The sequence below is a fragment of the Bos indicus x Bos taurus genome, chromosome 1 (genome assembly GCF_003369695.1).
Source record: "Bos indicus x Bos taurus breed Angus x Brahman F1 hybrid chromosome 1, Bos_hybrid_MaternalHap_v2.0, whole genome shotgun sequence".
Taxonomy (NCBI): domain Eukaryota; kingdom Metazoa; phylum Chordata; class Mammalia; order Artiodactyla; family Bovidae; genus Bos; species Bos indicus x Bos taurus.
Window position 1 is genome coordinate 6,220,187 of NC_040076.1, and position 21,413 is coordinate 6,241,599.

The 21,413-nt window shown below is 40.3% G+C and overlaps 1 protein-coding gene across 8 annotated transcripts in view; it reads left to right on the forward strand.

Annotated features, from left to right (window-relative positions):
* The window catches only part of GRIK1 (glutamate ionotropic receptor kainate type subunit 1), a 474,700-nt gene that overhangs the window by 334,109 nt on the left and 119,178 nt on the right, over window positions 1-21,413 (forward strand). For all 8 annotated transcript variants that reach the window (XM_027540202.1, XM_027540037.1, XM_027539869.1 and 5 more), the window contains exons 5-6: window positions 12,942-12,995; window positions 16,065-16,238. In XM_027540202.1, the coding sequence (XP_027396003.1) occupies window positions 12,942-12,995; window positions 16,065-16,238 (228 nt within the window). The remainder of the gene's footprint in view (window positions 1-12,941; window positions 12,996-16,064; window positions 16,239-21,413) is intronic.

Genomic DNA, 21,413 nt, shown 5'->3' on the forward strand with positions numbered 1-21,413 from the left:
TTAGTCCTGGGTGTTCTTTGGAAGGAATGATGCTAAAGCTGAAACTCCAGTCCTCTGGCCATCACATGCGAAGAGTTGACTCATTGGAAAAGACTCTGATGTTGGGAGGGATTGGGGGCAGGAGGAGAAGGGGATGACAGAGGATGAGATGGCTGGATGGCATCACTGAGTCAATGGACGTGAGTTTGAGTGAACTCCGGGAGATGGTGATAGACAGGGAGGCCTGGTGTGCTGTGATTCATGGGGTCGCAAAGAGTTGGACATGACTGAGCGACTGAACTGACATGAACTGACTGATCCATGGAATTTTCCAAGCAAGAGTACTGGAGTGAGTTGCCATTTCCTTCTCCAAAGGATCTTCCCAACCCAGGGATCAAACCCAGGTCTCCCACATTGCAGGCAGATGCTTTACCGTCGAGCCACCAAGGAAGCTGCAAGAATCATACATGCAAGATTCAAAATGATAAATGTGAGATTCTATCAAAAAGATCACTCCACCCTACTTTCCCCATGACTGTTAGTCACATTTTTTTGTCTTAAGGGTGATCCTGTAAGATGTAAATGTCACCATTTATTCAGCTAACACATATTGGATATTTTCGATGTGCTAAAGACTGTACTGGGGTGAAGGGGGAGAATAAAATACTTGAGACTGACACATATACACTACTGATGCTATGTATAAAATAGATAACTAATGAGAACATACTGTATAGCTCACTCTGTAGTGACTTGAGTGCGAAAGAAATCCAAAAAAGAGGGGATGCATGTATATGTATGGCTGATTCACTTTGCTATGTAATACAGACTCACAGGCAAAAGGAGAAGAGGGCGGCAGAGGATGAGATGGTTGCATAACATCACTGACTCAATGGACAAGAACCGGAGCAAACTCTGGGGGATAGTGGGAAGCCTGGCTTGCTGCAGCCCATGGGGTCACAAAGAGTCAGACAGGACTTAGTGACTGAACAACAACAGAAACTAATACAACATTGTAAAGTAACTATACTGCAATAAAAATTAATTTTAAAAAGGAGAGGATTATATCTCTGAAAAATAATATATATTATATATTGCATATTATATGTATATATATATATATATATATATGGTGTACACCTGAAATCTACACAACACTGTGAGTCAACTATACTTCAATTAAAAACAAACAAACAAACAAAAAAAACAACTATGGAAAATTCCAATGTACTGGATGAGGTTGTTTAGTAGAGGACTTAGTAACTTGCTATTTGCTGTATCTGTAAAATGGGAATGTCGCAGCACATAACTCATGTTGTTTTGAGAATAGTTAAATGTGACAATACCTTAAAGGCATTAAGCAGCTCCCCACTGACACATGAAATATTCCACATGCTACGGATAATCGTCATCAGTATTATTAGAGGTAGGGTATCTAGACAAAACTACAGGAGTATACAGTGCTTCCCAATCCTCATTCTAGCCCTGTCACCTCCCCCACCACATCACAGTAGCGGTTCCCAAACCTTCCTTCAGCCTGAATGACTGTCTCGTGAGCTCATGAAGATCCCATCTGATGTCATCCAATCTCCATGCCAAACTTAACACATTACATCTTCCTCCTCATCCTTCCTCCAACCAACCTTTTTCTCCTCTGGTCCCTGTCTTGGTAACTAGAAATACCATTCAAGTACTCAAGCCAGAAACCTAGGACTCTCCTTTATTTATTATTAGTTACTGAATGCTGAAGATTCTGCCTTCTAAATATGTTCCATATTCTACCTCCTTTTCTCCATCACTTTCATCATCTTCCTCCTGTACTAGAACAATTGATCCCTTGGTCACAAGTCCCCTCCCTCTCTTTTACTCCATCCAGCCTCTTTGTAGCCTCAAAAAATGTTCATTTTAGATAAAAGATCTGATCTTATCCCTCTCATGTTTGAAATTCCGGAGTACTCTCTCCCACCCCCTTATTGACTTAATCATAAAGGCCACATTGTTTAGCGTGTCATGCAAGTCCCCCACATCTTGTGTACATTACCATTATAACAAGTACACAAGAGATCAAAGCAGTCAATACTAAAGGAGATAAACCCTGATTATTCATTGGAAGGACTGATGCTGAAGCTGAAGTTCCAATACTTTGGCCGCCTGCTGCAAAGAGCTGACTCTTTGGAAAAGACCCTGATGCTGGGAAAGATAGAAGTCAGGAGGAGAAGGGGACGACAGAAGATGAAGTGATTGGATGGCATCACTGACTCAATGGACATGAATTTGAGCAAGCTCCTGGAGATGGTGAAGGATAGGGGAGGCTGGTGTGCTGCGGTTCATGGGGTCACAAAGAATCAGACACAACTTGGTGACTGAACAACAACACAAAAATAACTATTATTGCATGTATTACACAATTTTAACAATTTCATTACTATTCTTTTTACAAACTCTCCTTTCTTGATGAAGGCTGATTACATTAAAGAGATTAAAGTTCCTGAAAGATCACTAAAGGGATTTAAAATTAGGATCAAATTAATTCTAATATGTAAAGAGATGTTGTAGTAGAAGAGCCATGTAGGTCTGAATTCCTGACAGTAGGAGGAAAAGTTAGGAAGACTCCTCATAGTACCTGTGACATCAACCATGGTACAACCTTTTAGAGTGGAGTGCAGCTCTTTGAACAAAGATCAGTGGGCAGCTTATTGAGCTTTCTTGGCTTGATGGATTCATTCCTTAAGATAAAGATCCTGTTCTTGTCCTTCTACCTTTGCTCTCACCAAGGACCATATGCTTTTATTTGGGTTCTAGAAGTCCAGAAAGACTTTGTACAAATCCCTGACTTCCTTCCCACATTGACCTCCTATTATAAATACAGCATAAAGAGTTCAGGATTGAAGTCATACTTGGGTTCAAATACTATAACCATGCTGTATCCTTCAAATCTGTAAACTGATGATAACTCTTCCTCCCCAGTAGCAGATAAAGAACATGTAATGGCAGTGGACATGTTGTGAAGTGAAATAGCGTGAAAGTATTGGTTGTTCAGTTGTGTCCGACTCTTTGCGACCCCTTGGACTATAGCCCTCCAGGCTCCTCTATCTGTGGAATCCTCCAGGCAAGAATACTGGAGTGGGTAAGCCGTTCCCATCTCTAGGAAATCTTCCTGATCCAGGGATCAAACCTGGGCCTCCTGCACTGCAGGCAGATTCTTTACCATCTGAATCACCAGGGAAGCCCTATCAAATAGTAGATTTGATCATTATCGTTACAGCTTTAAAATATGCTTGGTTGATATAAATGAGTGATTCTCAGCTCTGGCTATGTGTAAGCATCACCTGGAGAGTATCGGTATCATAGATATCAATGCCTAGAACACACTTTAGACCAAATAAATCATAATATTTAGTGATGGGTACAGACATTGGTGTTTTCTACAAAGTTCTTTGGAGAGTCTAGTGCCCTGAAGAACACTGATACAAATAATTATTTTCTAAGTCTGATAGCTATTAGATAAATTTACAAAATAAAGTCATCCGAAAAGCCAAAAAGGCAGAGAAACAGGACCCAGATCATAACTTCTGTATGCTACAAAGATATCATGAGACCAAGAAGATCATCATTTAATGATTTCATGACTATTTCTCCCTCAAAATGTTACCCTCAGGCAAATTTGAGGTTTTATCACCACCATTAAGAAAAAACTTATTGTGAAAAGATTGCAGTGTATGCAGCATATTCTCTGTTAACTTTCCAGCTTCTAGATTCATTCAGCTCTTTTTTTAAAAAATGGAATATAATTGCTTTACAGTGTTGTTAGTTTCTTCTGTACAATGAAGTGAATCAGCTACATATTCTTTGCTGTTATAACTTTTCTTCCACTCTTGTCCTCTTACACATCAGATTTCCACCAGCTTCCCCTGAATGTTGCAGAAAGTTTATCCTTTGGGTTCATGTAATCCTCTAAAAGTTTTAAGTTAAGTGAAGTGAAGTCGCTCAGTCGTGTCTGACTCTTTGCAACCCCATGGTCTGTAGACTACCAGGCTCCTCTGTCCATGAGATTTTCCAGGCAATAGTACTGGAGTGGATTGCCATTTCCTTCTCCAGGGGATCTTCCCAACCCAGGGATCGAACCCAGGTCTTCTGCATTGTAGACAGATGCTTTACTGTCTGGGCCACCAGGGAAGTCTAGAAGCTTTACTCTCTCCTGTTTGCCAGGTTGCCTATTTCATTTTGGCAGGGGGAAATCTTTTTTTTTTTTTCCCCCTGCTCCTGTTGTCAGCAGCACAAACCCCTTAAACTGCATAATCTTTTCTTTCTGCACATGGATGATGCCATGTGGCTCTTCTAGTAGGATTACCTTCTGAAGCTAAACTAAACCCCATGGTCTCCAATTCACTTATTAATATCTATTAGTACCAGTTTCCTTTCTTCTTCTGACCAGACCTCTGGAAAGAGAAGCCTATATAGTACCTAAGACTGAAAGACACTCCCAAATAGTACAGGTATTCCATTCACCAACACTTGGTGGAACAGCTTTGACTTTCTTTGTTTTCACTTGGAGGCAGGGGGAAAGTGGCCTGGATTTATAGATTGCACGGCACGATCTCCCAATGGAAGGGAACCCTAGAGTCTCTCTGTGGGTAGCTTGTATCTGTGTACATGTGTGTGGTTAGTATATGAATGTGAGTGGAGACACACAGAGAAATTTAGAAAGTTTTCAACTTCAAACAAGTCATTTTTCCTTTTGATACATGCTCTTGATATCAATACACCAAAATTGTGCAGTCTCATAGGCCATAAAGATGAACAAATGAGGTGTGTTGGCTTCCTGTTGCTGTGCTAACAACAAATGGTCACAGATGGAGTGGCTTAAAACAATGCAAATTTATTCTCCAACAGTTCTGGATGTCAGATGTCTAAAATCTAGGTGTTGACAGGGCTATATCCCTTCTGAAGGATTTGGGAGAAATCATTCCTTGCCTTTTCCAGTTCTGCTGCTGCTGCTGCTGCTAAGTCACTTCAGTCGCATCTGACTCTGTGCGACCCCAGTAGACGTTGTCTTCATTCCTTGGCTTGTGGTCCCACATTACATTGCCTTGCATTCCCTTGGTTTCCACCTTCCTGTCACTTCTCTGCCTTCTGAACATCAGCTTCCATCTTATAAGAACCCTTGTGACTACACTGGGCCCATCTGAATAAGCCAGAGTTGTCATTGTTGTTTAGTTTCTAGGTCCTGTCCTTCTCTGCAACCCCATGGACTGCAAAATGCCAGGCTTCCCTGTCCTTCTCTATCTCCCAGTGTTTGCTCAAACTCATGTCCATTGAATCAGTGATGCCATCCAGCCATCTCATCCTCTGTCATCCCCTTCTCCTCCTGCCTTCAATCTTTCCCAGCATTGGGGTCTTTTCCAATGAGTTAGCTCTTCGTATTAAGTGGCCAAAGTATTGGAGCTTTAGCTGAAGGGATTGAACCCTATCTCCCGCATTTCAGGCAGATTCTTTACCATCAGAGCCACAAGAGAAGCCCTAACCCAGAGTATCTCCCATAAATTAAGATGTTTAATCACATCCTCAAAGTTCTTTTGTCATGTATAGTAACATGTTAACAGATTCTGGAAATTAGGATGTGGTCATGTTTAAAGGGCCATTATCCAGCCTACTCTTTAAGGAGACGGGTGGTTTTCTGTATATCAGGGTTTTTAGGGATCCAGGGCTATTTTTCTTACATTCCACTGTTCCCTTTGTGGATATATCGTAGTCAGTTAGTGTTGTATGATTGTTAGTCTCTCAGTCATGTCTGACTCTTTGCAACCCCATGCACCACCAGGTTCCTCTGTCCATGGGATTTACCAGGCAAGAATACTAGAGTGGGTTGCCATTTCCTTATCCAGGCAATATTCCCTATTCAGGGATCAAACTTGGGCCTCTTTCACTGCAGGCAGATTCTTTATAATCTGAGCCACCAGGGAAGCCTTAATATGAGTATCTTTTCCTTTTTGTATCAATAAAAACTGATCTAAGGCCCTGCTTATACCTAGCTTGTTCTACTGATGACCAGTGTTAAAAATTGTGTTGTCCAAGGTGCTTTCTGCTCGGAGGATAGTATAATTGCAGCCAGAAGTACTATAGTTGGCAGGTGAGAAAGAGTTACACCCTAGAGATCAAGTCTTCTTCTCAAAATTGCTTCTCTGAGGCCTGGTATTATTCAACTGTTTCCTGAAGATTATTCCTATGCTGAAATGACTTATTTCTATCTTGGGGTAAAGCAATTATTTTAGCCACATCACATGTCACACATTTGGAAACTGTTCATTTGAAATTATTGACTAAAAACTATGTCTGATGGTATAGAATTTATCCTGATATTGAGAAGGTTATAAAAGGAACAATACAGTTCAGGTTAGTCAATATAAACTTCAAAGACACCTATATTTCAATGAAAAGATGCAGTAATAAAAACCTTTATAAATATTACAAGAATGCCTCAAAATTGCTTAGGAGCACTTCAGGTTCCATTTTAAGGTTCTGCTACTATGGTAGCAGCATTATGCCAATTATTTGTGACATATGAATTGCTTTTAGCAATGGATGCTGAGAGTTTGTGAGTTTCTGTCTTCATATCTCTGCATTGCCTTCTGGAAAATAATTCAATTGAAATGTAACATAGGCATCTTAAGATAACAGAACACGTTATGGAAAGACTTTTACCCAGAGACTTTCTAAGTGTCTTATAGACCAACTCTCTCACCAATCACAGGAATTAGACCCCCAAACTATCTTCACCTAGACTTGAATGAGGGCTGTCAAGACAAACTAAAATATGGCCTTTGTGATGCTCAGGCTGTATGTGATAACATTTACTGATCTAAATCCAAGAGGTAATCTTTCCCAAGAACAATAGCACTAGATCAAGAAGAGTCAGTGTTATTGTGAACAAAGCCATGAGGTTCTGTTGTAAAAACTCTAGAGAGGTAGTGCCATCACAGTCATTGGACAAGAACTATTAAGAAAAGTTATGACCAACCTAGACAGCATATTAAAAAGCAGAGACATTACTTTGCCAATAAAGGACAGCAGCAGCAGTCAAAGCTAAGGATTTTCCAGTGGTCATGTATGGATGTGAGAGTTGGACTATAAAGAAAGCTGAGTGCTGAAGAATTGATGCTTTTGAACTGTGGTGTTGGAGAAGACTCTTGAGAGTCCCTTGGACTGCAAGGAGATCCAGCCAGTCCATTCTGAAGGAGATCAGTCCTGAATATTCACTGGAAGGACTGATATTGAGGCTGAAACTCCAATCCTTTGGCCACCTGATGTGAAGAACTGACTCATTGGAAAAGACCCTGATGCTGGGAAATATTGAAGGCAGGGGAAGAAGGGGATGACAGAGGATGAGATGGCTGGATGGCACCACTGACTTGATGGGCATGGGTTTGGGTGGACTCCAGGAGTTGGTGATGGACAGGGAGGCTTGGCATGTTGCAGTCCATGGGGTCACAAAGAGTCAGACATGAGTGAGCAACTGAACTGAACTGAACTGATATTTCAAAGTGTCTTAATAACAGAGGGGTCATTAGACTTGTTCTTCCAAGAGTCAACTGGCAATGAGTTTTGTTCTGCTTCTTAATAATACATTTTAACTACAAAAAAAAACTATAATTATTTTCTAACCACTGAAACAATAGAATAGTCTTGTGGCATATCTATAGTAGCCTGATACAGAGAAAGCCTTCATTTAGGGTCAGTCACCCTTCCCCTCACTGGTTTAAGGACTGTGTTATCTAGATAGAAAGGAATGCCATAAATATGCAGACTATGTAGGACTTTTAGTATTTTTCTATTGTTCTCTGTATTAGCCAGGGTTCTCCAGAGAAACAGAACCCATAGGAAATGTACTTGAAGAGATTAATTATGAGGAATTGGTTCATGTAACTATGGAGACAGAAGTGAAATGAAGTGAAAGTCACTCAGTCCTGTCTGACTCTTGTGACCCTGTTGCAGGAAAGGGGATCCCGTTCCGGTCCCCAAAACTGGGCTCTTGTCTAACACTCAGAAATGAATTGTCTGAGGAGACACATGTGCTGACAAAGCAAGAGATTTTACTGGGAAAGGGCACCCAGGTGGAGAGCAGTAGGGTAAGGGAGCCCAGGAGAACAGCTCTGCCACATGGCTTGCAGTCTCGGGTTTTATGGTGATGGGATTTGTTTCCAGGTTGTCTTTAGCCAATCATTCTGACTCAGAGCCCTTCCTGGCGGTGCAGCCTTGTTCAGCCAAGATGGATATCAGAGAGAAGGATTCTGGGAGGCGGTCGGACATGTGCTGTCTCCTTTTGACCTTTCCTGAACTTTTCTGGTTGGTGGTGGCTTATTAGTTCTGTGTTCCTTACAGGGATCTCCTGTTGTAAAACAACTCATGAAATGGCCACTGTGGTGTCTGGCCAGGATGGGCGGTTTCAGTCAGTGTGCCTCCCCTGAACAACCCCACAGACTATAGAGTCCAGGCCCCGATACTGGAGTGGGTAGCCTTTCCTTTCTCTAGGGGATCTTCCCAGCCCAAGGATCGGACCTAGGTCTCCTTGATTGGGCCTAGGACTCCTGCACTGAAGATGGATTCTTTACCAGTTGAGCCATGGAGACAGAGAAGGCTTCACAATCCACCATCTACAAGCTAGAGACCCAGGAAAGCTGTTGGGTAATTACAGTCTGAAACTGTAGGCCTGAAAACCAGAAGAATTCAATGGTGAAAATCTCAGCCCTAGGCCTGGACAAAGCCAGTGTCCCAGCTCAGGCAGTCAGGCAGGAAGGAAAAGAGGTGAATTCCTTCTTCCTCTACCTTTTTGTTCTAATCAAGCTCTCAGGGGATTGGATGATGCCTACCGTATTGGGGAGGATCATCTGCTTTTTCAAAAGCTTATTTATCTGGAAACACCTTCAAAGATACATCCAGAAATAATGTTTAATCTGGGCACCCCTTGGCCCAATCAAATTGACACATAACTTGAACTGTCACCATCTATGAAAGCCTTTGAGTTCTTATAACTGATTCTGTATGGACATAGAGTATGATTAACTATGAACGGTATTTTGTTGGAGGCCTTTTTTGTTATTCAGCCCAGTTACATCAGATCGAAATAGATCACCTTTCTCTATGGAAAAAGAAAATTATTAACCTTCTCTCAACCATGATTATTTATGTTATATCTTTATTATACAAAGAATCAAAGCAGCCTAGAAAAATAATTTGAAACAAAGTCATAAATATTTTTTAAGAGAGGAGAGGAGTTGGCATCAAGGGGAAAATTAGGTAAGAAAACCATAAATCTGAATGGCATTAGCACATAGAATATATATCCTTTTTCCTGATGAGTTGCTAATTGAAGACCCACAATTTTGACCCTGAAGTCCCTAATTATCAAAACACACACATGACATATTGTACAGTATTCATGAAACAGAAAATTGTATGTATTCAGGAAAAAAAAAACCTTAGTTTGCCTGGCACTGATAACCATGTTAGTCACCTAACATGTTAGCCAGGGTGAGTGAGATCTCTGTCAGGATGAGGAGGGTGACATGTATCAGTCGCTTTCTCCCTTCCTTGACCCAAACCAGCACATGACCACACCCAAGCTCAAGGACTCAAGAAATATAATCCTATCATGCACCTTTCAATTTGAAAAATTGGCAGTGGCTCTAGTGAAGTCTACACTATGGGTCTTGCAAAATTGAGAAGACTAATAGGTACTCGATAAATCCCTACTATAGATATACAATGGTATTGAAAGAGCTAGATGTTTACCGTCTACCAAACTACATCAATAATATGATCTCAAGTTATTTAATAAAAATAATTCTGTTAGGAAACAACCATTATTAAAATATTGGTGGAAGTAATTAAGGGGAATGAGGCATCAATATAAATAGTATTGACAGCCACGTTTATCACTTAATTGTGTGTGTGATGTGATGTGCTTTGCACCATTAAAAATAATTTCAGTAGAGCCAAAAACAGTCCCTGGCAATACTGTCTTGATAAAGTACACACTGCCTATGTCAGCACCTCCTGGTCAACTCAGCAAAGCACAGTAACAAAGTTTAGAGTATTGTTTGTTAGGAAAAAGTCAGTTTTGCAAAGAGCCATTTAAAAATCCCCATATCATGATTACACTCTTTATTTAAAAAACTGACATTTATCTTGATGTGGCATTTTCATAATCCCTTAACGACTTTTAGTTGAAATACCAATGTTGACACAGAAAGAAAATCGTTATACGAATGCTATAAAATGCAATGTATACAACTGTTAGACAACAGAGCAGCCAGTCTTAATCAGTCTACAAATCATTATAAGCACAATTGTTTAAAAAACATCACCTTTGGTGAAACTGACTTGTTAAGTCACTAAGTCATGTCTAACTCTGTAACCCCATGGACTACAGCACTCCTGGAGTTTACTTAAATTTGTATCTACTGAGTCAGTGATGCTATATAACCATTTAATCGTCTGCCGCCCTCTTCTACTTTTGCTTTCAATCATTCCCAGCATCAGGGTCTTTTCCAATGAGTTGATATTAGTTTTATTTCAGTCTGAAAGTTTCTCATTCACTCGTGTACTAGAGAGTCCACAAAGCTGACAGCTCAGTGATCCATGACTATACTTGCTTCTTAATTTTCATTCTAGGAAGCACTGACCTAGGCTCTAGGTAGGAAAGTCAAGAATGGGGATTTTTGTGGAATATCAAATAAAAAGTGTATGTGGAAGACGCAAGGTCAGCACCAACAAAAGCAGATTCATTAGCTGTTTATTCACTGCATCTGCATAACTCTTTTCTAACATTAAATAAGAGACATTTTAGATGAGTATTTACCTCCAGGAATTACAAATAATAATAATTGGTTGAATGTTTGTTTTAAGAAAAAAATCTGTGCTCTCAATTGGTGATCAAATGCCTCCATAATAAAATTTAAAAAGAAAAACCCACCCATATAAAAGGCTTAAAATTCAGGTGACTTGGTGTTTTTTTCAGTTTCAGAAATAATATTTTAAACCTCAGTGTCCAGGTCTGTATCCTGACATAAAACTTACCAGTTCCCTTTCAAGAGATAATCTCAGCTGCAATTACACTAATGACCAAAATGAAAAATTGAATTCTGAGTGACCCCAGCAGGTTAGCTCTTTATTCTCCACTGATATAAGGGATCAGCTAACAAGACCTCACCATGCATGCCTTTAAATGTTATTGATGGCCCTAAAGCAATTCTACCCTTTTAAAAATCCTTTTGTGCACCTGGTCTTGTTATCACCATAGGAGTGACTTGCATACTGTGGGCTTATGATTCATAGGGAGAGTTTCCTGTCATTTGTCTTACCTTCATGACATTACAATTTCACTAAATATTCCTCTTGTTTCTGTGTTAGCAGTGAAAGCACAGGAAATGTCAGATCTGCGCTTCTGTATGTTATGTATGCACTGTCTCCAAATGTTCCCTCCCCTTTGGTGTAAAATCATTCTAGGCTACATATCTTAGGCATCTTCCAAAACCTCTGATAGCTTGTGTTGCTTTTCTGAAGACCTTTTCAATCCACCTCTTCATAAACTGAAGTTATGAAAGCCCTTGTTCCATAATGCAAATGGACAAGTTTTCCACAAAACAGTGATTCCCAACCATTGCTGTGAAATACAGAAATTCCACTCTCAGAAATTCTAATTCAAGAGGTCTCTGGGATGGAGTCTAAGAATATCTGATTTTAAAACTTCCAGAGGGGATTCTCATTTGAATCCAGCATTTATGAGTTATGGGGATAACTGTCTTGAAAGTTTGATTTCTGAGTCTTCTCCATTCATTTCTATGCAGATACCAAAAAGACAGCACCCAGGCCTTTAGTGACCGGCCCCAAGGAAGGTGATGCTGTTGTCATTTAGTCACTAAGTCCTTTTGGACTCTTTTGTGATCCCATGGACGGTAGCCTGCCAGGCTCCTCTGTCCCTGGGATTTCCCAGGCAAAAATACTAGAGTGGGTTGCCATTTCCTTCTCCAGGGGATCTTCCCAACTCAGGGATCAAACCCTCGTCTCCTAGGTTGGCAGACAGATTCTCTACCGCTGAGCCACCAGGGAAACCTAAGAAAGTGATACTCTTGATTTAAAAGATAAATGACAATCTTACCTCCAAAGCACGTGGAGCTGTTTCTTCTCAATGGACACCATTTCCAGGAATCCAAGCAAAAGACCACAGTCTAAGAAATTACCTCTATTTAGAACCTTGGTCCTTTCTGTTTACCTCTTTTTTGCTCCTCCCCACCAAATAAAAACTGTACACACAGAATGTTGGAACTGCCAGGATCCCAATTAGATAACAGAATCAGACTTAAGAGGCAGTGAGAAGAAGTACAAAAATAGTTCCGTCTTTCTATTTATAAACAACCCTCTTTTCCCCTACTTGTTCTGTGGGATGAGATGGGAAAGGGTAAAGAGGAGGGGTTCAGAGTGCATATGTATAGATCTTCATTTAAATATATCTACATATCAGTATTGCCAATTCAACATTTAATGAGTTTTACTCTGAGGCACTATGATAAGTACTAAAGCTAAGGAGATCAATAAAATATATATCTCAGCATGGGATTACTCAGAAACCCAAGCAGTAGAAAAGGCAAGACTCTGTGCCATTCTGGACAACTCCAGATATAAAATATGTTGAGCATGAACTATGTTTAAATTTGATCAGCCGACCAATTTCTCCCGTGAAGGTCAAGCACAACGTGATGAAAGCACATAGGATGGAGGTCAGTGGCCTGGGTCCTAGCTCCACATTACTCATTGATTTGTCTCAGGTTTCTATCTACTGAGTCTCTGAATTTCCAAAGCTCCTTCCTATTCTATGTCGCCAGGCTACTGCAGTCAACCTACTAATCATCTATTTCTTCTTATAATTCTGTTTCTGATTCTTTTCCCTTATTTCTCTTTGGCAGATCCTGTTCATGGGCATGATGACTGAATACTATCATTACTTTTTCACAACCCTGGTAAGCATATCTGGTGGAAATGTATTTCACACTATCAAAAAATCTTTGGTTATTTTAAAGTCAGCCCCGGTGGCAAAGGCAGGATATTGTCACGGAGGTTTGTTTTATTTTCCTAAGAATCCTCTAAATCTAGAAATGCTAAACATCAAGTGTCTTCTTTCCTTCCTTCATTCCCTTCTTTCTTCCCTTCTTCCCTCCCTCCCTTCATTCTTAACTAGCATCAATGCATGTGCATCCAGAAAGGAATTAAAATAAAGCTTCCATTAAATAGAAACTGCCAAAGTACAAACTATTAATAAAGAAGAATCATCTGTATTTGCTACATATATTAGTGGACACACTAAAGTGTATCTTGGCATGCTATCTGATGTGATTTCTCCACCTGTGTCCAGTGGACAGCTGGTTTAGCCAGGGGTCACATGTCAGGTATTTGGAAGACTATCAAGATAAGGAATTTGGTAGAGGCTTTCCACATTGAACATTTTTCATCATAAGAAAAACCATGGCTGTAAGCCTGAGACAGTCAAAAGAAGCTATACAACCTTAACTTTTGAGAGATTATCAGGTCTAGGAAGAATGATTTAAGCATTTAACACATCAGAATGATGTGTTAGCTGTCAGCCGCACGCACAATACACCACTCCCAACACACACTCCATTCTCTTACATGAGAAGACACATGATCAACCTCCATTTCTAACCTATAAAAGTGTGTCAGCTTAAAATCTACCCAGATTTGCAAGATTCAATAAGAGTATCATTTTCCCAAAGAAATCTGGCAAAGTAGGCTGGTGCATCAGGGAAAGCAAAGCCTTTGGAACAAGGACCAGACAGGTCTCATGTACCTACTTCTGGAGGCAGTAAACTCCAGTCCTCAACTGAGTATCTCTGAGAGCAGGAAGGGCTGCAGAGGATATCACAAGACAAATGCTATGGGGCAGGTGTTAAAATTATCACTGCTCCTGAGCTGGAAGTCAGAGAGTAGGATGCAGGGCAGAAGTTCCTGAACTTAAGTTTCCGTGGTCTTCACTCCCTCGTTGACATCCTGATGGGATCCTCTGTCAGAAGAGTCAAGGGAGACCCTGAGAACCAGAAAGTGTCTTACTCTGCTCACGAATATTGCCCATCTCCATCACCATGAACACATACGTCTTACCCAAGGCGAGATGGCCGTCTGCCTCTGAACTTTCCATCCTTCCCAGGTGTATATGCCTTTAAGAGTTGGTTTTGTTGAAATTTGAGAAAAATATAAACAATGAAACCTAAGAAGGCTAGTCTTCAATGGAAGGAAGTTGCCTTCACACTATTGCCTCATCCTCCACTAACAAGGGGATGTTGACAATTGGCCCTCGAAGTCTCCATATTCTATCTTGCACAGAAACAGTTTGGAGACCAAATGAATTTCACACATATTTAGCGCATTCACATTAGTGTATTGTATTTCTGTACTGTTGAATTAATAAGGGAATCAATATGCATCCTGAAAGTTTCTCTCTGACCCCCTGTAACTTGAGTTAACTTTCCTTGTATTCATGGAGTGTGTTAAAGGAATCATTCTGCCTTGGATCTTATTCTTTAAATTTGCTTCTTTAAGCAATTTCCTTTGGTTTTATCTGCATTCTGCCATGCTTTGCTTTTGTTGTCTTACCGCTTTTGTTCATGAGTATTAATGAAACTTAAAGACAAAAGAAAATTAGTTACTTAGTGCAGGGGAAGTAAACATAACAATTTAAAAGGCAGTGCATTTTTTCTTACATGAGCCAGGAGTTCAGAACAGCATTCTTAAGATTCCACAGTCTAATGTAAAGTTATCTTGGAAGTAGTGATACAGAAAAGAGTTATTCAAAAGAATAAATGTGTATGCATCTTCCGCACACATAAATCATGAAATGTTCCTGAGGTTTTCCTCTTTAGTAACGACTATCATCACAGATAATGTGGTCTTGTACTTTCAATAAAGCAGTTACACTGGTAGAAAATTTTTATGGAATTTTTTTTTCTTTTATTAACTATTAAATACTATTTTGAAATTTTGGTTCATTCCAAAATGTGAGATATTTTAATGACCTGCTTTAGAGTCTAACCTTTGTTTATGGGAAAAAAAGTTGAAATGATCACTTAAGTCTATTTTAAATGCAAACCAACAAAACTTTTGGTTTAAATTCAGCCCTCATATATAATGGAAAATACTAGGATGGGTTCAAGTTTTTTCCTCTGAAACATTATCTAAAAGAACAAGTCCTACTGTTAAGATATTATATCCCCCATGGTGGATTCATGTTGATGTATGGCAAAACCAATACAATACTGTAAAGTAATTCGCCTCCAATTAAAATAAATAAATTTTTTTAAAAAGATATTCATATCCATACAACCACAGGCTCTAGTTTATTCTCTGAAAAGAACCATTTGTTTCTTATTCTAAGCTTGTGTCTAGTGAGCAATTTTCATGCTCTCATTATATGAGACATGGGTTAGTTTCAATGAGCAGAAAATTATTTTGTTTTTTTTTGCTGAGAGTGATCTTCCTGTCAAATGTGTATGTAATATCCAAACTTCACCTCCTTTGCAGCGTGGGGCAGAAAGTTATGAGGGAGACAGGTGGTACTGCCACCAAGTGGATCATTCTCAGGTCAGTCACATCACCACTCAGAACCTTGGTTTCCTCATCTAGAAAATAAAAGCAGTGTACCGAATGGACACAAAGGCCCCTTCAACTCCCCAGAGGACTATATCCTTAGGAACAAAATGCTCTAGCTTCTCAGAATGGCATATCCTGTGTCCGAGGGCATGCTAATTATTGGCAGCTTAATTCCTGTTCTCGGTTTGTACAAACTCTAACAGTATCGCAAAAACAAATAGATGAAAATGAGAATTATTACTGCCTTAGAATTTGTCAGGCAGCATGCAAATGAAGAACAACGGGCAACGTTCTTTTATAGCACCAGTGTGATGATCGCTGCCGTGCTTGTTTTAATCTGTTGCTTCTGCAAGCGTTAGCTCTCTTTTGCATCAAGAACGCTGAAAATGTTAACTCTTTCTTCTTTTATCATTTTTAATACTGCGCAGGACTTATTTGCTTTAGATCTGGAACTCTATAGGTACAGTGGTGTAAATATGACCGGGTTTCGGCTGCTGAATATTGACAACCCTCACGTGTCCGCCATCATTGAGAAGTGGTCCATGGAAAGGTTGCAGGCTCCACCCAGGCCTGAGACTGGCCTTCTGGATGGCATGATGACTGTAAGTAGCTTTAAAATAAAATCACTTGAGATAATGTTTGACTTCCTCAGGGGTTAGGTTAAGACTCTCATATGCTTTCTATGGGCCCCTGTTAGCACAGATGGTAAAGAATCTGCCTTCAACGCAGGAGACCCAGGTTCGATCCCTGGGTCAGGAAAATCCCCTGGAGAAGAGAATGGCTATCCACTCCAGTATTCTTGCCTGGAGAGTTCTGTGGACAGAGGCGCCTGGTGGGCTACAGTCCTGTGGGTTACAAGGAGTCGGACACTACTGAAACGACTTAGAACACACATAGCACGCTTTCTATTGTGCAAGGGGAACGTGTTATAACCTGTGCCTGGACTTGTATGAGAGGAGGAGGAAGGATTTTTATGGATTTTGAAAGCTTGCGCATGGCAACTGTCAAAAACTGCTCTTTTCAACTTCCTGACAGTAAGGGCCTCAGATAAAAAGGTAAATGCGAGACAGTCACTACTGTCAGCTAAATGAGGCAAAGCATAAGCAAGGCGAAATGGGAAACGGGTTACCCCCTGGGAATGTGGCCTTGGGAAGGAGGGAGGGAAAGAGGAGGAGCAAGCTGCCTGTAAAGGTTCTTCAGAACCAGTTTGCTCTCCTTGCTTCTGCCACATCTCAGCAAGCAGAAACACACGTGGAAAAATGCAGGTTTCCATATGGTTGGAGTGTGCACACTCTTCTTGTCCTGGGTGCAGGAAGGCGCACCTTTGCAGGCACTGACGGTGCTTTACACCAGCCATATGTCGCTCTCAGAGCAGATGCCAAGCCTGCCTCCGACAGAGAGAGAGGTACTCTGCTGAACACATAAATTGCAAACTGCCTCATCAGAGAGCTTCTCACTAACATCATTTGTCTCTTGTTGTCAAATGCACCTACCCTAGCTTTATTTCTCTAATGAAGCTCCCTGTGTGATGGAAGAAAATTGCAGGAAATAAAAAAAAAAAAGATCTCTATGTCAGAACAGTGTCATCCAAGGGAAAAGATATTGGGAATGCGGGCAGGTAATAGCATTTTAAATTGGCATAGTATTTCATTCTCTGTTCCCATCATCGGGAGAAACTCTCTTGCTTTTAAGATGCAATTTACCGATAACTGAAAGGCATCATCTCACAGATAAATAAACTTGGGATTTCTCTTCTTTTTCTATCTTTTTTGAACAAGGTACAAATGAAAAAAAAGAAGAAGAAGAAGAAGAAATGAATGAATTAAGTAGTTCTGGATGATTCTGTGTTTAAGGCCCCTGTCTTTTGTTCAAACCTGAAATAACTCTTAAAATATACAAAGTGATCTGATAGATAATGATGGAAAGCATTTTGGTACAAATGAGCCTTGGGATGATTTGAAACATTGCTTTGAATAAGAAGTAGAAAATATCCAAGGAAATGCTAGACTTCTGAAATGAAAGATAAAGAGAGAGAAAAGGAGGGTGGGATGGAGAGAGAGAGAGAGTAAAAAAAAAAAAGCTGCTGGTATATTTTTCCTCCTGGAGTTGTATTCCAATGTGTTCAAATATGGTTCAAAATCTTCTGCCCACCCTCTACCCCCACTTCTCAAACAAGATCTCTATCATAGGATGAGATTGTGAGTCATTTTTACCTGTGTCCCTTGAGCACCACTGAAAGAGTTAGAGCTTGGACTTACCTTAATACAGATGTGAATTCATGCCACACATTAATTATTCATCACAAGTATGTCTTAATTTATAAAAGAAAAAAATTGTCTGTTGTCTTCAATTATACTGAGCTAACAGAAGAGTTTGTGCATATTGACTGAGATGAGACAAAGCACTGAATAAGGCAGATAGAACGATACCGTTCTCACCCAGTCAGGCTGACCAGTCCTGTGGACAGGAAGCATGGCAGCCCCAAGTCCAAAGGATGAGAGACCTGTCTAGAGTTTACTGTAGTCTTCTCATCTAACCAGAGGAGTCACTGTTATTAGCATTGTTGTTGTTGTTATTATTATAAACTATAAAAGGAAATAGGGATTTATTAGAACAGAAGGTGGCTCAGCAGTTTAGTGGGTAGAGCAACTATGTTAGATTATGACATTATTGGTGAAAAGCAGTGGTGACTCTCAGTTGGCCACTAGAAGGCAGATCCCACGGTTACGCAGATAGAGCTTTGCCACTGATCCTGTGAAGCATAATGTTGACCTGTATTTTTTCCAAAGAGTCCATTTTGCAGTTCACTGTTTCCTTTTGGCTAACTTGGGAGTAGAGAAACAGTCACAGAGAGCTTACAGGGCAAGTATAATAAGGGAAATCAACTCTAAATATTCACTGGAAAGACTGATGCTGAAGCTGAAGCTCCAATACTGTGGCCACCTGATGCGAAGAGCTGACTCATTGGAAAAGACCCTGATGCTGGGAAAGATGGAGGACAAGAGGAGATGGGGTGAAAGAGGATGAGATGATTGGATAGCCCATCACCGACTTGATGGACATCAGCTCAAGCAAACTCTATGAGAGAGTGAAGGACAGGGAAACCTGGCATGCTGCAGTCCATGGGGTTGCAAAGAGTTGGACACGACTTAGCAACTGAGCAACAGCAGCAACAATAAGAGCATCTGATGGACTGATGGTTGAGTCAGGAAAGCACACCCCAAGCCCCCAAGACCAGGCCCAGTGTTAATAAGTCTTTGTTCTCAAATAGCCTCTGAACTCAAACTCCTGCTTCTCTACCTTAAAGATAAAAACTCCTTTGGTTTCAATACCACTGTGTCTACATATCCCAGATCCATATTTCATTCATTCTTTTTTTTCTAAATTTTTGTTGGAGTATAGTTGCTTTACAACGTTGCGTTATTTTTTGCTGTGAGTCAGGCATCAGTCAGTTCAGTCACTTGGTCGTGTCTGACTCTGTGACCCCATGGACTGCAGCAAGCCAGGCCTCCCTGTCCATCACCAACTCCCAGAGTTTACTCAAACTCATGTTCATTGAGTCAGTGATGCCATCCAACCATCTCATCCTCTGTTGTCCCCTTCTCCTCCCACCTTCAATCCCTCCCAGCATCAAGGTCTTTTCCAACGAGTCAGCTCTTCGCATCAGGTGACCAAAGGATTAGCGTTTCAGCCTCAACATCAGTCCTTCCAATGAACACCCAGGACTGATCTCCTTTAGGATGGACTGGTTGTATCTCCTTGCAGTCCAAGGGACTCTCAAGAGTCTTCTCCAACACCACAGTTCAAAAGCATCAATTCTTCGGCACTCAGCTTTCTTTATAGTCCAACTCTCACATCCATACATGACCACTGGGAAAACCATAGCCTTGACAAGACGGACCTTTGTTGTTGGCAAAGTAATGTCTCTGCTTTTCAATACTCTATCTAGGTTGGTCATAACTTTCCTTCCAAGGAGTAAGCATCTTTTAATTTCATGGCTGCAATCACCATCTGCAGTGATTTTGGAGCCCCAGAAAATAAGGTCTGTCACCATTTCCATTGTTTTCCCATCTATTTCCCATGAAGTGATGGGACCAGATGCCATGATCTTTGTTTTCTGAATGTTAAGTTTTAAGCCAACTTTTTCACTCTCCTCTTTCACGTTCATCAAGAAGCTCCTTAGTTCTTCTTTGCTTTCTGCCATAAGCGTGGTGTCATCTGCATATCTGAGGTTATTGGTATTTCCCCTGGCAATCTTGATTCCAGCTTGTGCTTCTTCCAGCCCAGTGTTTCTCATGATGTACTCTGCATAGAAGTTAAATAAGCAGGGTGACAATATACAGCCTTGATGTACTCCTTTTCCTAGTTGGAACCAGTGTATTTTTCCACATCCAGTTCTAACTGTTGCTTCCTGACCTGCATACAGATTTCTCAAGAGGCAGGTCAGGTGGTCTGGTATTTCCATCTCTTTCAGAATTTTCCACAGTTTGTTGTGATCCACACAGTCAAAGGCTTTGGCATAGTCAATAAAGCAGAAATAGCTGTTTTCTGGAACTTTCTTGCTTTTTTGATAATCCAGCAGATGTTGACATTTGATCTCTGGTTCCTCCGCCTTTTCTAAAACCAGCCTAAACATCTGGAGGTTCACAGTTCATGTACTGCTGAAGCCTGGCTTGGAGAATTTTGCTCATTGTTTTACTAGCATGTGAGGTGAGTGAGTCCTGCATACATCTACATATATCCCCCCTTTTCTGGATTTCCTTCCCATTTAGAATACCACAGAGCAATGAGTAGAGTTCCCTGTGCTATACAGTAGGTTCTCATTAGTTATGTTTTATACATAGTGTAATAGTGTATATAGGTCAGTCTCAGTCTCCCAAGTTATCCCACAGCACCTTTCCCCACTTAGTGTCCATGTTTGTTCCCTATGTCTATATCTCTTTCTCTGCTTTGCAAATAGGTTCATCTTTACCATTTTTCTAGATTCCACATTTTGGGCTAATATGAAATATTTGTTTTTCTCTTTCTGACTTACTTCATTCTTGCATCTCTAGCATTTGCTGCTTCCAGTGCTCGGAACGTTCTCCTAATGAGGTTTGCTCAAAGGTTACATCACTGAAGACACCTGCTACGGACCTGCTACCTAGTCTAGAACCCCCTGTTCCTCTTATTCTCCCTCCCCTAACCTGTTTTACTTTTCTTTGTAGCCCTTATGCCAATATGTCATATTCAGATTTGTTTGTTTGGTGCCATCACCTACAAAAATATAAACTCCATGAAGCTGGAAATTTTGTCTTTTCATATTTTGCTCTATTCTCAACACTAGGAAAAGGCTGGCACAAAACAGACCTTCAATAAACATGTATTTAGTAAAAGAATTAATGTACTAAATAGTTGAGGTCTACTATGTATAAATTGAGGTCTACTAAGACTCAAGATATTAAATGAAAAATATTCACGTAGCCCTGAGATAATACTGCAAAAGTCCAAAGAGAGCATCTATAAATGAGAAATGGGCATGATTAATAAAAATAGAGATTATTCTAATGTAATAATATTATTTCAAAAAATTAGACATACACTAACCACTATCAATAATTAAGTAATACTTTTTTAATGGACTTGCTTTCTCCAAAATTGCATGCCATTTCCTCACTGCTCTCCGAAGTAAATCTCCCTGTAGCCCTTTATCTTTGTGTGTGCCACATACATGCACAGATGCCCTTATGAACATAAAATATATTTTTAAAAACCTATGTATTTTGACATTCCATCTA